General features: G+C 46.5%; 1 protein-coding gene and 1 long non-coding RNA gene across 2 annotated transcripts; both read left to right on the forward strand.

The window, feature by feature from the left end:
• Nucleotides 1-7,121: 7,121 nt before the first annotated feature.
• LOC136542932 (E3 ubiquitin protein ligase DRIP2-like) lies at nt 7,122-10,238 on the forward strand. The gene is made up of 4 exons (XM_066535541.1): nt 7,122-7,473; nt 9,114-9,210; nt 9,830-9,954; nt 10,060-10,238. Exons 1-4 carry the CDS (start codon nt 7,245-7,247, stop codon nt 10,236-10,238), a joined length of 630 nt encoding a protein of 209 aa, XP_066391638.1. The 5' UTR covers nt 7,122-7,244.
• Nucleotides 10,239-10,324: 86 nt separating this feature from the next.
• Nucleotides 10,325-11,021, forward strand: LOC136541233 (uncharacterized). Its single transcript, XR_010780262.1, has 3 exons — nt 10,325-10,386; nt 10,461-10,608; nt 10,847-11,021. It is a non-coding gene; the product is annotated as an uncharacterized lncRNA (long non-coding RNA).
• Nucleotides 11,022-19,751: the final 8,730 nt, after the last annotated feature.

Genomic DNA, 19,751 nt, shown 5'->3' on the forward strand with positions numbered 1-19,751 from the left:
ATATGAGTTTCACCCCTGTTAATAGTACGGCTATTGATCCTAAATGTGATCACACTCTCTAAGTGTCTTGATCACCGAAACAAAATGACTCCTGCCATTTATACCTTTGCCTTGAGCCTTTTGTTTTTTCTTTCTCCTTTTCCAAGTCCAAGCACTTGATCATCACCATGGAATTACCATCATCATGTCATGATCTTTAGTTGCTTCACCACTTGGAGTAGTGCTACTTATCTTATAATCACTTTGATAAACTAGGTTAGCACTTAGTGTTTCATCAATTTACCAAAACCAAACTAGAGCTTTCAACAGGGGCTGCTGCTCTTAGCTATGCGCTAGAATGTAGAAGATGGGATCCCAATCGGGAGGCCCCTACCCGTCCTTATATAGTTCAGGGGTAGAGTTATAGTAGATCCGATCGGCTAATAGATGATTTCCTAGTTTGTTACATGGAATGCACCACATAATGATCCTACCTATGGCCTATATATGACGGCACCGAATATCCTCGGGATGACTCGATCTCCAACCTGGTGGATTCACCTAGCCTTCATGGGCTTCATTCCTCATTGTCTTTGGCTCGGTAGATAGGCATGGATCAGGTATACGAGCAGTGAAGGTACCCCGGGCTCATATATTCGACACCGTAGTTCTTTGGTTGTGCTTAAACATGGGTGCTAAGATTACAACCTTTTGATGGTTAGGGTTTTGGATTTGGATTTCCCCCCTTTTTGTTGCCTGTTTAGCTAGGTTTATTGATCTAGTTGTGGGTTCGTGCTATAGGTGATGATGATGAAGAGTTCATTGTAGAGTTCCATCATGGCTGGTTTTTTGTTGGTCAAGGTTGCAAGGCTTATGTTGATGAGAAAATCAGTTGGTTTGATCACTCCAAAGTAGATACATGGTCTCCATTGTGGCTAGAAGATTTTGTTGACCAGTTGGACTATCCAAAGAGTCCATCAACGAAAATGTACTGGTTGCTGCCTAGTCTGACCCTAGCAGATGGCCTTAGGGTGATAGAATCATATACTAAAACACTTGTTATGGCTTCACTGCTTGTGCACAAAGTCAAGAACTTTGTAGTGTATGTGGATCATGATGATAATCTAGAAGGTTTGACGTGGGATGACATAGTGGAAAACCCAATTGCATCTTTGCCTAAGGTTATATCAGCCCCTAGAAGCTTGATTATGTTGACAATAACAAGGAAAGGTCCATTGTAGATGAAGAAGAAGAAGAAGAGGAAACAAGCAGGGGCAATGATGGTGGCAACAGTGGGAGTGACGATGATTTGGACTATGAATTGGAAGAGGATGATGATGACTTATTTGTTCAGTCTATAGATGACCAAGTGACAGATGAGGGGGTTGCTAAGGGGAAGATCATAGCACAAGGCAAGAGAGCAGAGAAAGGAAAGCTACTAGACTATGATAATGATGTGTCTATAGATGAGGAAGGATTACAACTACTAGAATTTGATGGAGAATGGGAAGGAAACTTAGGTTCAGGTCTTTCATGGAGCAATACTTGAGCAATCTAATATCCAAAGTGGGTATGCTCTTTGAATCAGTTGAGGTACTTAGGAAGGCAGTCACTGAATATAGCACAAAGGAAAGAGTTAAAAAAACTACTCCAAGAATGAGCAGAAGAGGTTGAAGGCACACCATGAAGAGGGTTGTCCCTGGAAGCTTTATGGATCAGTTGATAGCAGTGCCCATGGAATGGTCCTGAAGACATACAATGGCACACACACTTGCCATAAGAAGTGGAAAGTCAAAGAGCCTCACCTCCAGATGGCTAGCTAACAGGTATGTGGAATTCTTCAGGGCTGACCAAAAGATGACCCTAGTCAACTTTTCAAGAATAGGCCTACAGGAATACCTGTGCCTCCTACCACCTTGACAACCACCAGGAAGAGGAAGAAGGATCCAACAACACCAAAGAAGAATGCTCCAGTAGCATCAAAGAAGAAGGATCCAGCAGCACCAAAGAAGAAGAAGGCGTAAGAAAGTGATCTATTGTCGCCCAGGCCATGGAGCTACAGAGAGAACGGAAATTCCTTGGAGCCCAGAATTTATGAGTGTCGTGCTACTATAGAAATAATTTTTAGCGATGAAAGCTTTTTTGATAGAGGTGGCTCAATTTACAGACGCCTCTACAAATCGGTCCGAATCGAGCCGCATCTAAAACAAGCCCCAAATTTTTAGAGCTGGCTAGAAAAAGAGCTGCCTCTTAAAAACAAAAGACAAGAATGACTCTATCCTTTTAACCAAACATCAGACTAGGACCCTCCCATTCCATAAACAGCGATAGGACCATCTTATTTCTCGTATTCTCCCAACCAAACACAACCTTAGATTATGTTTGATTGAGGCCAAAAGTCTAGGAAAATTGGCCTAGCTAATTACTTGGGCAATGCCAAAAGGGGCATGTAAGTTGATGTTTTGTTCATGACCAAGCCAAATTCAGTGACGCCAAATTTCGGAGGAAAAATGGCGTTTTAATTGTTTCTGAACAAAGTTTGTCAAGATTTGTACACATGGCATGTGTGGCCTACATGTCAATAATATTTTAAGCTTCCAAACATATATAGTTAACATGAGTCTTAATTTGTAGATTTAATCGATAGAATACAATGGTGAAAACATATAATTATTAGGGCCGTGTTTGGATTCACTTAGCCAAAGTTTAGCTAGCCAAAATTTTAAAGCTAAACTTTAGCTAGCTAAAAGTTCTCGCCAATAAACTTTAGCTGGGGTGTTTGGGTCCTCCAGCTAATAGACCTAGCTAAACTTTAGCTGGTTTTTTAGCTGTGCCATTTGGATCCCAAGTAGCAGCTAAATGTAGCCCGCTAAAGTTTAGTTCGTAGATCCAACAGGCCCATATAAACAGTTTAGAAGATACAATTATTTTAAACTTAAAAACCAAACAAAAAGATACATTTATTATACCCGTTCTCACGGTTGGACAACTCCTCCGCTGGTGGCAGGCAGGCAAGCCAAAATGGGCGCTCATTTTGCTCGCTCTAGGCATGGTTTCTACTTCATGCTGCCAAATTTTAATTGGTTAGCCTAAGTTCGGTTCAAATCGATAAAAATAGTTGGGCACGGCCAAAAACTGAACTGGCTTGCAAGGGCGCAAAACCAGACATCACATACCCTTATAACGAGATTAAGTTTTAGAGAAGCGAGGGCTTGCTAACTGTACTTTATTAAGACATACTCCCTCCGGGAACAAATTATAGCATGAGGTATAAAAATAGATAATAAATCAGTATCATAATATTTATTATATGCAACTTGTTGAATTAAAACTTAGATTAAATAGAATCTTAATCTTAGACTAACACATGACCACATAAACATAATGCGGAAGAACTCAGTAGATGCCAGACCGTAGTTGGACGCAGCCATAGCCGCCGGTGTCGATGCAATGTTCGTAGGTGTAGCAGATGTGATGTGTTCACCGCCTGAGGACTTGGACGCCCTTTGCCAGTGAAGAACGTGAGATGCCTTGAAACAGTGGCCTTCTGGACGCCGCTGGCAATGGCCTGGACAGGAACGGGACCTTCCTAAACCCTCCAGCGCCTAATTGGTGATTTGTTTCACGTGGCTATGGGCCAGGGGGACGAACCATAGAAGATCTAAAGGTTGCCGCCGATCATGGGAGATCTAATTTGTTGGATATATATGGCATATGGACCAGAAACTTAACAATTAATTAATCTCGTAACTTTTATTATATTCAACACACTATTTCATTATAACTTTTAACTCTCAGTTGACACCATCTAGTTAATCTCAGGGGCTTTATACCTTGTCACAAGGAATTATTTGGTTGAAAAGAAAATTTTGGCCTCAACTATACTTCTCTCAAGAAGATGAAGCATAGTTTTTAATGGCCTCTCATAAAACAGCACATCAAAGATTCGGTTAAATCTTCTTCAGTTTGCAGTGAAGCTAAAACTAACAGATCCAAATTGTCAGAACTTCTCTAGCCATTGCCAATTCCATCACAAACTTGGGAGACGTTTCTACTGTCCCCTCCCTAAAATATAAGATATCCAAATGATTTTAGGACCAAATAAGGAGTCTGAAAAAGGATTATCTTGCTCTATCACTAATTATTTTGTTTGGTTGTTAACTTGCTTAGTTTTTCAGTAATGCATAGTTTAAAAGGGTATGCATACTGCATACATGTCATTGATTTGAGCTACCAATTGTAGGAGTTATTTTTGGTAAGATATTGTTTAAAAGGAATTCTTGCACAGAATTCAACAATCCAGAATACTTTACAACTTATGACAAATTTTAAACCTTTCGTACCTTATATTTTACTTTGTTTGTCCTGAAAATACAAGGTATCAAAGGTTTAAATTTTGTCTTAAATTATAAGATATGCTAGACTGTTCAATCTTATCCACGGATGGTTGTTTAAACCCTATCCATGCATGTATCCACACGTCTTTTAAACATTGTCTTGCTGAAAATAACTCAATGTAATTGGTAAATAAAATCATGACTTGCATACATGTTTTTTTAATCTATACCTTAGTACCTTTCTAGGAAATTAAGCAAGGTACCATTAAAACTAACTAATTAGTAAATGGCGAGCTAGTCTTTTGCTAACTTCTTATTTGGTTCCAAAATTGCTTGGATACTCTGTATTAGTGAGTAGAATGGAAGGAGTTTGAATTTGTTGGAGTGAGTTTTTTCTCCTTAGCTCCAAAAATAAAATGGAGGGCTAAATATGAGCAGCTCCGAGGCACCCTCTCGGTTTGCTACAGCAAACTAACTTTTCGACCTCAAAATACTACTCGCTCCGTCCCATTCAAAATAAGTGCATATCTAGCTATGGACTACCTAAGAGCAACTCCAACCGAACTCTTACTTGAGCCCTCATCTTATTTTGAGAGTTCAAACACATCAAAAACCTCTCCAACCGAACCCCTATTCAAGCCCCGATGAATGAGGGACTCTCATTTCTCTCTCCTAAACCCCCAGATGTAGGAGTCCCTCATCCTGTCCCTTATCCTACTTTCTCTCTTCCATAAAGCTGACAAGTGGGACCAATAAATAGGGTCCATGACAATACAGTGTAAAAGTAGGAAAATTTAGGAGATCGGTTGGAGTACCCAAAGGAGTAGGGGATGAAATATGGATGAGGGACTCTCATTTGCAGGAATAGGGGGGCAAAATTTGAGGGATTGGTTGGAGTTGCTCTAACTTTACTAGTTTTTTTAAACTTTCTCTAGTCCCAAAGTGCAACTATTATATGTTGGGATAGCTTATCCACTACCAACTTTAGGGGTCGTTTGGATCACGGGATTTCCATAGGAAAAATGAAGGAAATAAAAACGTAGGAAAGAAAGACGAGCAGGTGTTTGGATCAAAGGAATCGGACAGACCCTTTCCTCTGGAATACTGTAGCGACAACGAGGTTTCACGGGAAAATAAACATCCGCTCAAAGCTCTGGTTTTTGCTTCCTTCGCGTGTGCCCGAGGCAGCAGAACCTGTGTTGGAGAACGAGCGGCGGGTGACTCACTCTGAGAAACGGTGAAGCTTGTTGCCATCACAGTGAGAAGATGGGACCCAGGTGTAGGGACAACACGACAGTGCCTAAAATATGCTATTTGTGAAACTGTGTGCTTGCCTACGTTTTTTTATAAGTGAAAACATAACAGTGTTTAAATCTCGTTTCGTGTGTTTTTTTTCCCGTGTTCCAAACACCTCTACCTACAGTTTTCCTACACTTTTCTATTCCTCTGGTTTCCTATTTTCCTCCTATCTGATTCCTGCGTTTTATTCCATTCCTCTAGTCTGGATTCCTGTGTTCCAAACAGGCCCTTATTGGTTTTTTAGCTTTATCTAGTCCCAAGATGCAATTATTATATGTTGGGACAACTTTAAGAGATATATATAGGTAATTTTTTAGTATTTTTTTTATCTCTCCAACAAAACCTAAAAATACTCTTATTTTGGGACTAAAAGAGAGTAGCTTACAAGTCATGGGAAAGTAAAAAAAATAAGTCTGTCTACTACACAACCATGTGTTTTATACAATTTCAACACATGAATTTTTTACACTATAAGATTAAGATTCAACAATCTCCATCCTTCTTCTACCTTCAGACAATCACAAAATCACAAATCCACAGATCACAAATCACATATCACAGAAAATAATTTTTTTCTATGAAAGGACAAATTACAGAGCGATTGGTTTCGTCATGGGTAGCGTCGTGGGGCCACCTGACACCTGACATATTACAGAGCGATTCGCGTTCGCGTTCACGTCCTCTCTCTCTGAAGGACGCGACCAGCCACCTAACACGACCACGCGCATCGTCTCTCTCTGGCGGACGCGACCAGCCACCTGACACGACCACGCGCATCATCTCTCTCTGGCGTTCGCGTTTACTGGCTTGCGGATCCGACGCAGATAACCGAGGCAATGATCCGGTGACTAAAAATTCATGTGTTTTTAGTGCTAAAACACGTACTCCCTCCGTCCTAGAATATCTGTCGTTCTCGCTTCCCGAGAAACAACTTTAACAAAATATATATTAAAAAATATTATTATTTATGGTACATAATTAACATCGTTGGAAAGATCTTTGAATCTAGTTTTTTAACAAATTTATTTGGAGACACAAATGTTGCACATATTTTGTACAAATTGAGTCAAAGTCGTGGCACGGACACCGAAAATGACAGATAAATTGGGACGAAGGGAGTACGTGTGTTGTATAGTATTTTTAAAAAAAGAATTGACCTTAATTAATAAAAATATATATTCTCTAGCTGCACACCGGTCGATGGGCATTGATTGAGGGTGAAAAAATCGAACTTGGCAACGCCGCCGCCCGAGCTCAGAGCCCGCGCTGCGCCACGCCCCGTTCCGGCGGCCGGCACCACTCTCCCAGCTGCATCGTCACCCATCCCTGCTACGCCTTGGTCTGCCGGTCTGCCCCCGCTGCGACTCTCCTGGCCAGCTGACGCTCCTCTTCGCTGATGGCACCACACTGCCGAGCCGCCGGCGCCGGCGCCGATCCCCTCCCCTGACCACCGCACCGCGCTGTGCCCTACTCGGCTACTCCCCTCCCCTGCTCGCGCGTCTCCCCTCCAATTGAGCTGCCTCCTCCGGGCGCAACCCGCTGCAGTGTCTGATTGGTCGTTGGTCACGGTTGGCAAGAAACCCTACGTCGCGACGTGAGGCGCATTGTGCTGATGCGAACTTCATCATCATGAGAATAAGAGGCCGAAAAGCCCCACCTGGCGCTAGCCCGTGCCCCGACTCCGACGGCACAGCCGTCGCGCAGCCTGCCAGGGAGGGGGTTGGTGGGTCCGGCGACGTCGCGGATGCAGAGGCGATGGTGCGCTGCTCGAGCATGGCGCCGTGCCTCACCTGCGTGCTCTGTGGTGGCTTCCTCCATGACCGCGATGCAATTACCATGCCTGAGTGCCTCCATGCCTGTAAGTTGCGCCTCCATCTCCTACCTCCACCCCAACTAATTGTTTGATCCTGCTTGTTTTACGGTTCTAGTAATAACTAGTATATGTTAGAAATCGTTAGCCTCTGATGGTATAAAGTTCGGCTGCATTTGCTTTGGCCGGGGATGGGAAGGAAAATTAGTGTACATGTGAGCCAAAGAGTCATGGCCTCATGGGTATTACCGAAAATGGCCACATATTTGTAAACCATCCAAAACAAGTCCAAGTTAAGGAATCCCCAAAAGATTGGAATTATTGTCACAACACAATAAACACAAAGACTTCAGGAAATTTGCCACCACAATTTAAACAGGTCTTCATAATCTCATAAAATAGTTGTCTTTCTGATGTGATGATGTACCAAGTCCAACAAAATGTGTTGGACACCTTACATGTACAACTGATGGTCTTGTCCTTCTTCCTCCATTAACAAATGCAATGTCCTCCCACATCGTCTGGACTCTGGAGCTCGATTCACCAAACTTCTCCTTACGACAGACCTAGATGGACATATATATCTGATCGGAGGAAGTAGGAGGCAGAGGGCATGCCACTATGCCACCTTGTCCAGAAACAGCCTAGTCCACTTCCATGCTTAGCTATGGCTTGTTCCATGGAAACACCTGCCTTTCCCTTTTTTAATAACAGAATATGTCAATTGATCGGTTGCAATTGCAATAATCAAGTTTAGGGTTTATTGTGAAGAGTTACCAATGGGGAATGGTGTAGATAATTTATTGTGTAGATCAGTAAATATTTATAAATGATTTCATTTCCTTGTATCTGTGTGCCGTAAATATGAAACATAGGTGAAGTATCAATTATACTAGTTGTTTTCTTTTACTAATTATGCATTCTATTTTTCTGGTGAATTTGTTCCTAAACTTTGAGCTTCATGACACAAACTTGTTGGTTTGGAAATTAGAAGCTTAGAATGTTTTTTGTGACCGTGCCAAAGCACATATTTTATTAAGAAGAAATTGAAACAAGTTACGAACCCCAGGAAGCCTAGGCTTACTGAAGGAACTGGTGTTTAGAAAGGGCATGATATTAAACAGCTCAACTTGCGACAGCAACAAACAAGAGGCATCCTAACTGGCAACAAAGAGAGAGTTAGCAACATAATAGCACGATCAGGGACTGAATATGCTTAAAGCCTGCCATCAACCATGTTCGGCCTCCTCCTTGATTAGCTGTAGCAAATGAACAGGCATGATAGCCGACCTGACCCATCCAATTGCATTCCTTCCAGATCATCTAGGAGTTCACATGCATAATAATATATACTTTCTTAGCATTTAGTTGTGCAAACTTGTGTAAACTTATGTTGTTTTTAATTTGAAGTACTAGAATTTGTGCCGTCAAGCTTTATGAAGTTCGACGATCTTTATGTTTGAATATCAAAATTCACTATATGAAAGTTATATTACTAGAGTTATCTCTAAAATTCTTTCAACAAAATATAACCTTGTATAATTGATATAAAGTTCTACAAAGTAGTGGCCAAAGTGTTAAATTATTCCTGATCGGTAAACCCTTATCTACAGTTGTACAAGTGTTTTCAGTCATTTATATTATTTTCTCGAACACCAGTCATTTATATTATTGTATGTCTGGAATAGTTTGTAGGGAATGCATTGAGCATTTCACGCACGTGAATATTAACAGCTGTCCTAAGTGCAACATTGATTTGGGCTTCAATCCACTGAAGAAGCTCAGGTATTGTCTGTTTCCCTCATTTAGCTGTTACTCTGCAATCCTGCTTAACCAGTGGTTGGGCACAGTTGTTGATGTATTACTCTGGCCTCCTTTCATGTTTGTGTTGAAGTTTCAACTTTTCGTATATAGCAGTGCCACTGTGCCAGGTGAAAAATATTTGGACAAATATTGGAATGTGCTTCTTTACATGGGAAAGCATGATTGACAATCTTGCCTGCATAAGAAATATATCTACCTTACTTTTCTGCTGACTGTGCTAGTGAATGAGCACATTTTTTTCAGGTTGCAGTAGTAGCTAAAGTATCTTGACTTAATCATTATGTTGGTACTGATATGTCCTTTCTGTGCCTAATCTTCTTTTTGTCAGGCTTTATTATTACATGCTCATTTTGACTGCTTTATGAATCATGGTGTAGTGGAGTCGACGCTAGCTAATTTATATCATCATTTGTAGCAATTGACAATACTTTGCGGGTTCTTTTGTCAACTATTTGATTAACACGAACTACAATACTGGAATTCACTATATGCCCATAGTAGTTTCCTTGACATGATCATTCTACTACTACTACGCATTTCTCAAATCAAAATTTTACGTGTTGCTTTGAATCATTGACAGAACTGATCATAGCCTTCAACACATAATCTCACCCAAGCATCCAGCATTTGTTCCACTGCCATCGCCTTCTTCCCAAGGTCATGCGGTTGATCATTCAGCCAAGAAAACAGATGCATATTTGATGGGTGAGCCCAGGAACGCGGAAACTGAAACCAAGTCTGGTGACTGGTTTGAGAGGGAACCCTTTATGCCTTTAGCAAAACCTATGGCTTCAATCCTATGTACTGCAGGGGCAGCAGGAGCTGGACCTTCATGGCCAACGCCAGCTGCCAACAGTGGAAACCAACAAGGAGGCGCACAGCGGGAACACACACCAATGTCTCTGAGCAAGGGAGAGCAGTGTATAAAGGAGCTACAAGGAATGGAGGGCTATAGGGTTGAGGCAAGTGAGAAAAAACATTCCCGCTAGTCTTCGGTCACACTACTAAGTTTCGCCTCACCTTTTCTCTCTTTCTTAAATTGCTCTGTGTTCTCATTTGCAAACTTGCTGTTCAGTTTGAGGAATCAAAACGTGAGCACCATGGCCTAATCGATAAGGAAGTTACTACACAAGAAAGGTGGACAAAAAATGGTCTCCTTCATTTTTCCCTACCTCCAAACTTACATGTTGACAATTAGTCATCCTATGCAGGAATGCACTTGCTGATGGGGCAGTAGCTGTCGTTGAGGAGAGGAAGGCAAGGTTTTGCGCTGAATCTACCCTTTCTTTAGCGGCAGAATTTTCTGTGGGTGGAAGTGCTGCACTGCCTCCTGTCGCTTCACAGATCAAGGCACATAAGGTAGATGTTGAGATGACTGATGATTGATGAAGCTGATGTAAGGCTTTGGTACACATTTCTGCAATTTATGGTTCAAAGCAATAACTATCAATTACTAAATACCTAACATGTGCATCAGAGAATACTGCGAAGCAGCTATTGAAGAATAAGCACGGCCCAAAGACTGGAATTCCTTATATGGCCATAGCTATTTCCATTTTGTTAATTTTTTTTCTGTTTTTTTTTTGTTTTGTTTCAGGTTCCTTATCATTGTTCAGTGATGACTACTGAAGAGCAGCGATTGAAGTCTGCAACTGATGTTCTAAATGAACTTAATGTGACGATCATCACCTCTTCTTCATTACTCGCGTAAGAAAAATAAGCGTCCCAGGGGTGTTGATGCAGAAGCTGATGCTGGTTCTAGAAATTCAACTTCTAAACAAACCGAAGAAGAATGTCCTCCAAAGAAGTTACGTGCTTCCAAAGCGCAAGTTGAGGTAAATATGAAATTGTTGTTCGTAATTCACTATATATATTTCAGATTGCGTTTTTGTTTTTGGTATGTTTCATAATTTCATATACTTTAGTTGTTATTTATGGTGGAGTTGCTGGTGTGGTCATTTTTCAGTTGTAGGTGTTTATGTGGATGATAAATTGTGCAATGGTGCATTACTTGATTTCCAGTAGTGTTTCTATTAGATTTTCAATTTTGCACGATTAATTCCATAAATGATGTTTTTAGTTCAGTTGTAGTAGTTTCTAACATGTGAATCAGAATACTGCAAGATTAGTAGAGAGGGTTGAGACCTGCATTGGCCGAACCCACGCCTTAGAGCCAGAGACTTCTAGATCAAAGGAGTGAGTTCTCTAAAAGTTTCCTTGAGTAAGCTTTTCCTAAGAACAACAATTTACTTGTTACACGATCACAATTGCAGAAAATTTGATATTGAAAAAGAAGAAAGGGCTATTGCTTTCGAGAGAACAAGAATTATTGAACAGAGAAGTGCAAGAATATTGGAAATGATTGACGCTTACATAGGTCGAAGCGAAGCCTTAGAGGCAGAGATTGCCATACTAAGAGGGTGAGTTCTCTCAAAGATTCTGCAGCAAAGTCCCCCCATAAATCAGCACTGCACCTGTTTTACTCGTCCTCAATTTCAGAGAACTTGAAAATGAAAGAGCAGAAAAGGCTGCTGCTCTTGAGAGGGCAAGAGTTCTCGAAGGGAGGCTGCAGATACAGTCCGAGAGAGCCCACAGAGAGTCTGAATTAGTCCATCAGGCAGATGCTGCTTGGAGGCAACTATTCCAGAACTACTAGGCGAAAAGTGAAGAGCATGTTACACTGCAACATAATGTTAGAATAATCTACTGTTTTCCTCGTGTGAACACACAGCAGAGAAAGGCGACACCGAAAAGGCTCTCTGCTGTGATACTGTAGCCGCTGCAGGTGCAGGCGCCGAACGGCTCACCTGCAGCACTGTAGCCACATGCAGAGGCCGGCGCAGAGTCAGCCCTGCTGTGTTATCTAGTCACTGTTGCAGCATGGCAGCTGTACTAGGACTAGATGGATAGAGTTGTATAAATAGACTGCCACGGTAACTCAATAAAGAGAGTTCAGATTTGCCATCTCCCATACAGGGTTTCGGCCAACGCTGGTGTCTTGTACTGTATGTGTTATTCTGTTCTTTCTCTTCTTCAACCTTTAGCCATAGTATGTGGGGACGGACAACGCCTGTTCGTGGTCGGCTTAGCTAGTGGGTGCTCGGCAACACTAGCGGGTGCTCGGCAAGACTGGTGAGTGGTTCACTCACCTGAGCCGGTGATCCTGTGGGCTAACAAGTGGTATCGGAGCCGTACAAACGTCATCGCCGGACTAACCGCTGGCGATGACGAATGGTTCGGAGATGGCCGACAGCAGTGGCACTGCTGTGGCTGCCTAGCCACGACCGGAGGTCGTTGTTCGCATGGTGCGGGAGGTTAGCGGCACCAGTTGGCTGACGCTGACTCGCACCAACTATGGAGAGTGGTCGTTGACCATGAAGGTCAAGCTCAGAGCCCGACGGCTCTGGAATGCTGTTGACAAGGGCACCGACAATGAAGAAGATGACATGTCAGCGTTGAAGGCTATTCTCGCTGCTGTACCGGCGGAGCACAGGGAGCGGTTGGGAGCGAAGAGCTCTGCTAAGGAGGCATGGGAGGCTATTGCGGCGATGCGCGTCGGTTCTGACCGCGCAAAGAAGGCGACGGCCCAGCTTTTAAAGCAGGAGTATGCCAACCTCAAGTTCAAGGATGGTGAAATGGTGGAGGACTTCTCCCTTCGCCTACAGGCGCTCATCAGCAAGCTGAAGAGCCACGGCGTCACCATCGACGAAGAGGAGGCGGTCTCCAAGTACCTCTACTCCGTGCCGACAAAGTACATCCAGATCGCTCTATCCATAGAGACGATGCTGGACTTGTCCACCCTCACCATTGAGGATGTGATAGGCCATCTGCGGGCGGTGAACGAGCGTCTAGAGCAGGCGACAGCAACGAAGGACAACGACAAACTGCTGCTGACAAAAGAGGAGTGGGCTGCTCGGAGGAACTCCGGGAAGGCAGCCTCCTCCAGCCGCGGTAACGATGGCAAGCGCCGCGGCAAGACTTCTTCGGAGAAGAAGAAGCAGGTCGACCTCAACGCCTGTCGGCGTTGTGGGAAGATGGGCCATTGGGCACGGGAGTGCCCAAACCGCAAGAAGGAAAACAAGGCTCAGGCTCATCTGGCGCAAGCCGATGATGAGGATGAGGCCACTATCCTGATGGCGATGTTCTGTGCACTGCACGACGTCGAGGTCGAGGAGAGGGAAGAGGCGACAACGGTTGAAGGACCTGGGAAGGCCCTGAAGACTGTCAACCTCGACGAACGACGTGCCTAAGTCCACCTCGGACGTGTGGGCGTCGACCAGTAGCGGCGGTGGTATCTGGACTCTGATGCCAGCAACCACATGACGGGCTCCAAGGCATCCTTCTCCGAGCTCAACGACGATGTTACCGGTATGGTGAAGTTTGGTGACGGCTCAAGGGTGGCTATCCAAGGGCGCGGCACCATCATCTTCAGGTGCCAGAATGGGGAGCACTGCGCGCTAACGGATGTATATTACATCCCGCAGCTGCGTTCCAACATCATCAGCATTGGTCAGCTGGATGAGCGCGGTAGCGAGGTACTGATCTAGGACGGAGTCCTTAGGATCAGGGACCAGAAGCAGCGATGTCTTGCCAAGGTGAAGAGGTCCCTGAACCGGTTGTACCTGCTCGACCTAAAGGTAGAGCAGCCGGTGTGTCTGGCAGCAAGGCACACCGAGGAACCGTGGATGTGGCATGCCCGGTTCGGATATCTCAGCTTCGACATGCTTGGTCGGCTGGAGAAGATGGTCTGAGGGCTACCCCACATCAAGCACGGAGGCGAGCTGTGTGACAGCTGCCTGGCCGGGAAGCAGAGGAGGCTACCATTCCCAAAGGCGGCCAAGTATCGCGCAAAGGACGCTCTCGAGCTCATCCACGGCGACCTCTGCGGGCCGATCACGCCTGCTACAAACGGTGGTCGGCGGTACTTCCTCCTGCTCGTGGATGATTGCAGTCGCTACATGTGGCTGCAACTCCTAACGAGCAAGGACGAAACAGCGACAGCGATTAAGAAGTTCAAGATGCGTGCGGAGGCCGAAAGCGGCAAGAAGCTCCGCGTGCTGAGGACTGATCGCGGCGGCGAATTCACTTCGGTGGAGTTCGTTGCGTACTGCGCGGATCAGGGTGTGGTGCGACACCATACCGCGCCATACTCGCCACAGCAGAATGGCGTGGTGGAGCGACGGAACCAGACGGTGGTCGGCATGGCTCAATCCATGATGAAGGCCAAAGGCATGCCGGCAAGGTTCTGGGGTGAGGCGGTGACCACGGCGGTGTTCCTCCTCAATCGCGCTCCGACCAAGGCCTTGATGGGCAAGACGCCGTTCGAAGCTTGGTATGGGCGCAAGCCGAGCGTGTCCTTCCTCCGGACATTCGGCTGCATCGGCCACGTCAGGAAGACAAAGGCGAACCTCACCAAGCTGGAGGACAGGAGCACACCGATGGTGTTTCTGGGCTATGCTGAGGGTACCTAGGTGTACCGGCTCTACGACCCACGCGGAGACAAGGTGCTTGTCTCGCGCGATGTCGTGTTCGACGAGAAGGCGGCTTGGGACTGGAGCAGTCCGAGCACGGGGGAAGCTGGCGGCTTCACCAGCACCTTCATTGTCGAGCACCTGGTCATCCACGGTGGTGGAGACACTGGGAAAGAGGTGCCGAGCACTCCGGGAGGAGTGCCAAGCACTCCAGCGATAGAGCCGAGCACTTTGGGAGGGATGCCGAGCACTCCTAGAGGGATGTCGAGCACGCCAGGAGGTTCTGCAGTGGTGGCGACCACTCCAGGACGGGTGCCGAGCACTCCTGTGGCGGAGCCAAGAGTAAAGATGTCAATGGGGCCCCGTTCCTCAATTCCCCGTGGGGAATTCAACCATTAGGGGACGGGGATGGTACAAATCTTCTCCCCATGGGGAATTAAATGGGGAAAAAATCATCCCCATCAGGTATGACGGGGACGGCGATGGTATGCATGCCCCCGTCCCCGTTCCCCGCGGGGACCTGAAATGTTTAAGGCCCAATTCTATGTGCACTAAGGAGGCTCCTGCAGGCTTGCTTAAGCTAGCTGGGCCGGCCTAACAGCCTCCTCCCCCGTTCGAGCAATGGGCCGGATGCAACGGGAGGCCCAATAAAAAACACATTGCGTTTGGTGGAGAACTGGAGATGAGGCAAAGCTTTAGTACCACATCGGCTACGGAGCGTGGAGCGCAGAGGGAGGGAGCTATAAAAGAAGGGGCACCCTAGCCAAAACAAAGCAAAATTGTGTTCTCTGGACCGTTGGTTTCCATTTCGGACTAATGGGCCAATGTTTCTGCAGCTCCTACTGGCCTTCAACAAAGCTAGCACTTCAGGTGGTGAGTTGATGCGGGGATGGGGATCCCCGCGGGGATTAAATCCCCGAGCGGGGACGGGGATGGGGAAGAAGTGCTCCCCGTGAGCCTTCGTGGGGATGGGGACGGGGGAAATTTTTCCCCGTGGGGACAGCGATGGGGTAGTAACCCCCGACGGGGAATTCCCCGTTAACATCTCGAGCCAAGAGGTCTTGCAGTGGTGCCGACCACTCTAAGATTGAGGTTGAGCACTCCTACAGTGGTGCCGAGCACTGCAGGAGTTATGATGAGAAGTCCAGAAGTAGTGCCGAGCACTGCACCAGGGGTGCCGAGCACTTCAGGTATTGTGCCGAGCACTCTGGTGGAACAGGGAACTCCATCAACGCTGATCAAGTTCGCCTCACCTCCAAGGCTCCAAGTGACATCACTGAGTTCGTGGACGCCTACCACGAAGGTGAGGAGGTGCGGTTCCGCAGGCTGGACGACATCGTCGGCGGCACAGTGTAACAACCCTGGTGTTACGAGCTTATTTAGCACCGCGATTTAGACCAAAGTAAAATTTCCAAAAACGGGTTTCTCGGATTTTTTATTTAAAACATACTTAATGCGATGAGCGAATCTTGTGTGACCCAGTTTTGTGGACTCGAATCAACGCCCAAGTTAAAATACTCAGTGCGTAAAGATATTTAGAAATGTCGAACGACGATGCTAGCAAACGGTTTGTTCTGTTAGGTTGAGCATGAAAAGCAACATTTATAAATAAAATAAAATCCATTAATAAATAGAACGATATACAAATATATAGCTTTTGAATCAAATTTAAATTCGAGCTTTGTTGAAATTTTCCTGTACCTAGACGTTGCAAATTATCTAAATTAGTAAATCGTTAGAGAGAGATATATATAGGTATATATACATTACAACGATAACTTTAAAACAAAGAGTTAGAAGAAAGGGCAAACGTACTCAGCGATACTAGTAGCGATTTACTGTACTAGTTGACCGACTGCTCCTCGCTCTTTCTTTTCTCTGCTCTCTGTCTTGCTTTCCGTCGCATCATTCCAGAGCAAACAACAAGTATCAGCAGCTCTTACCCGGCAGCAGTACCCGCACAGGACACAAGTGCACTCAAGAAGCAAGCAAGCAAGTGCATGCACACGTGCAACCACGCCATGCTGTCCTGCCGACCTTGCACTGCACCTGGCTCATCGTTTTTCTCCTCGTGCGCTTGTTTTCTGCTGCCTCAGCTTGTCTGTCTGTCCTCTGTGCTGCGCCTGTCTGTGCACTCTCTCTTCTCTCTCTCTGCCTTTTCGCTGCTCTGCTTTGCCTCTGTCTGCTGCCTACCTTTGTCAACGCCTCTGTCTGCCTGCCTCTGCTTGGACGCCCAGGTGGCCATGCCGTGTCGGTGCCTGTGATGTGTGGTCTTTTTCACAGTCGCGTCGCGCCAGTGACGAGGCCAAGCCGTGCCAGGCCTGTCCCTCTCTCCCTTCCTTTTTCTCCTGCCTTCCGGCCGTAGTCGCCCGGCCACAACGCAAGCGCACCGAGCTCTGCAGCTAGCACGCATCCGCCATGGACTAGCTCGGGGCTGAGCCAAGTGCTGCCTCCTCCTCCCTTTCTTCTCTGCTGCTCATCGGCGCCCCAACTCCTGCTCGTCCTCCCCGCTCCCAGCGCTGCTGGCTGCCATGCCCCGCCCAGGACCCACGCCGCACCGCCGCTGTGACCTCGCAGCTCCGCCTTGCGCGAGCACCTGTCGTGCTGCCATGGTCACGCCATCCCTGCTGCTCCACGGTGGCGCTCCCTCCTCTGCTTGCCTCGCGCGGCGCCCCTGCCACCAAGCCGCCCCGCGAGCGCACGCTGCTCGTCCCGTGCCGCAGCGCCGAATAGCTCAACTCGCCTCCCTCTGTTGCCTCACGCCGACGCCACCGTCCACGCGCGCCCTCGGCCCGCGCCGGACCCGCTGCTCCGCGGCGCTGCCCTCCAGGCATCTCATCCGCACCCGTAGGCGCGCCCAAGCTCACGTGTTCTGCGTCACCTCGGCGCTGCCCTCCCGCACGTCCGAGCCAGGCTGCCATGCCGCATCTTGCCGCAGCGCCTGCCATGGTCAGCCGCTGACATCGCTACACGGTCACCGCACGTGTAGGCGCGCCCGAGCCTGTGCGCGGCTCTTCACCGTGCCCACGCCGTTCCGCCGCTCCATCTCCAGCGCTGGACCCACCGCTCTGGCTCCACGATGCTGCCTCTTCCGTGCGCGTGCCCCTCGGCCACGCTGGTACATCGGCGCCCTCCTCTTCTTCCCCGCGTCGCGTGCCAGCGCTGCGTAGCCGCTGCGCCGTTGCTGCCGTCCGTCCGGCCGGAGCTCCTCTGCCGTCCTCTATTCCTCTGTATGAGGAAGATGAAGTGAAGGGTGAGAATCCAAGACAAAATGTTATACAAGGTCCTTACTGCGAAATACGAGACTCAGATAAATAGTACGTGTGTACCGTTAGTTGATTTAGAGAGAACTCAGGGGCCTCATCGCCAGGTGCCGCTGCATTGGGCTGCCTTGCCGCCTGGGCCGTCGGTCGAGCTCGCCTAGGGCTCGCCCGCGCGATGGGCCGTCTTGCTGCTTACCGCACGATGGGCCGCCGGCCGCGCCCCCGCTTGGGCCGGCCTGGTGCCGCTCGCGCCTGGGCCGCTCGCCCCTGCGCTGGGTCGCGTGTGCGCTCTGGGCCATCGCGCGCCGTCCGGCTGGGCCGGATTGGTGCCGACTGGGCTGCCATGCTGCTGGGCCAGTTCGTTGATGCTGGCCTTTTCAATTTGTAGAGCAGCTTCTAATTTAGCTTACAAGGTAAATTTGTAAACTTAAAATAAAATTGGGTAGGTGTCCAAAAATAGTGAAACCAGTTTTGTTAAGTTTCTAAAATTATGATCTACCTGTTAGTATATTTTGTTCACATAGTTCGACAATATTATTGGAAGCTATATAATTAATTAGAGATACTTATTGTTGTAAAAATATAAACTTGTAGGAATTATTGTGATAAATTAGTAATAGTGTTGAATCTGAAATTTTTACAGTAGGATCCTAGCAATATCAGGTACTCAATGTAATTTTTATAGCTCCAAAATAATTAGTTGCTGATAGACAATGATGCCCTATTTCGAATAATGATTAAATCGATAGAATGAAATAAAGAAATACCTTGTGTTTATATAACTAAAATAATTATTGGGAAATAACGTCTTATTCGACAACTAGGATACGTAGACCAGCGTTAGAGCTATCTCGTTAGCTTATGAGGCGTGATCGGGTTTCTAAGCATTTTGGCTGTCGTTGATTATTTACATCTATGCATTTGTATCAATGCATATCATATAGGTACGATGATGGAGCAACGGATCAATTGAAGGATGATTGGGAATCTGAAGATGGTGTAATGGCATTCTCTCCAGGAGATGATACAATGGGCTTTCTATTCGAATGATGGTGGATAATATGAAGATGCAAATACTAACTTTTAATATATATCTTACCCAGGCAAGCCCCGGTGCATAACCCCTATTTTTCTGCAGTTTAAATTATATCTGTGCATTAAGTTTTAAGGAGTTGAATGAAACTCACTTGCATATATATATCTTTATCCTCTGAGTATTACTAGTATTACAGGATCATGCAGAATGCTATGCTACAGGACTCCGGTAGAAGTCGAGTGATTGCCTGTCACTCGCGAGAGATAGGAAATATATTACTGCATTATTATCACTTGGAAAATATAAATGGTGGAAAGAAAAATAGTGACCGGGCAGGGATATGGTTTGGGTATTGGTGGGTGTAAGAGGTTGTGTCGCCGTGGACGCGGGGCATAGCTTGGTTACACTGTTTTCCCTGTCTGTGTCAATTAAGGACCGATCGTTGCATAAGCCATCGAGGTAAGTCACATACTTATTATCCCAAGCACATACTTGGGTATGTGCGCTTGGAAGACTTGTTGCTCTCTTGTTGTGGGTTCCGGCTCTTTTCCGGACCAACTATCAGGGTTTTCTTTTTAGTGGAGGAGGTCCTTGCACCGCACTAAGTCTGGGACTCAGAGGCGGGGGCTTGGAGTCCCAGTTTGGACGGGGACCTAGGACCCCAGGACAGGAGAGTGATGGGTTGATCCTGCATGTGCCTTAGGTACAAGCGGGGCGTGTGTTTTTTGGGGT

This window comes from Miscanthus floridulus, chromosome 3, assembly GCF_019320115.1.
Source record: "Miscanthus floridulus cultivar M001 chromosome 3, ASM1932011v1, whole genome shotgun sequence".
NCBI classification, from domain to species: Eukaryota; Viridiplantae; Streptophyta; class Magnoliopsida; order Poales; family Poaceae; genus Miscanthus; species Miscanthus floridulus.

Coding starts and splice junctions, on each gene's coding strand:
- LOC136542932 (XM_066535541.1), top strand. CDS start 7,245: ATGAGAATAAGAGGCCGAAAAGCCCCACCTGGCGCTAGCCCGTGCCCC. Junction 7,474..9,113: donor GCCTGAGTGCCTCCATGCCT/GTAAGTTGCGCC, acceptor TGTCTGGAATAG/TTTGTAGGGAATGCATTGAG. Junction 9,211..9,829: donor AATCCACTGAAGAAGCTCAG/GTATTGTCTGTT, acceptor AATCATTGACAG/AACTGATCATAGCCTTCAAC.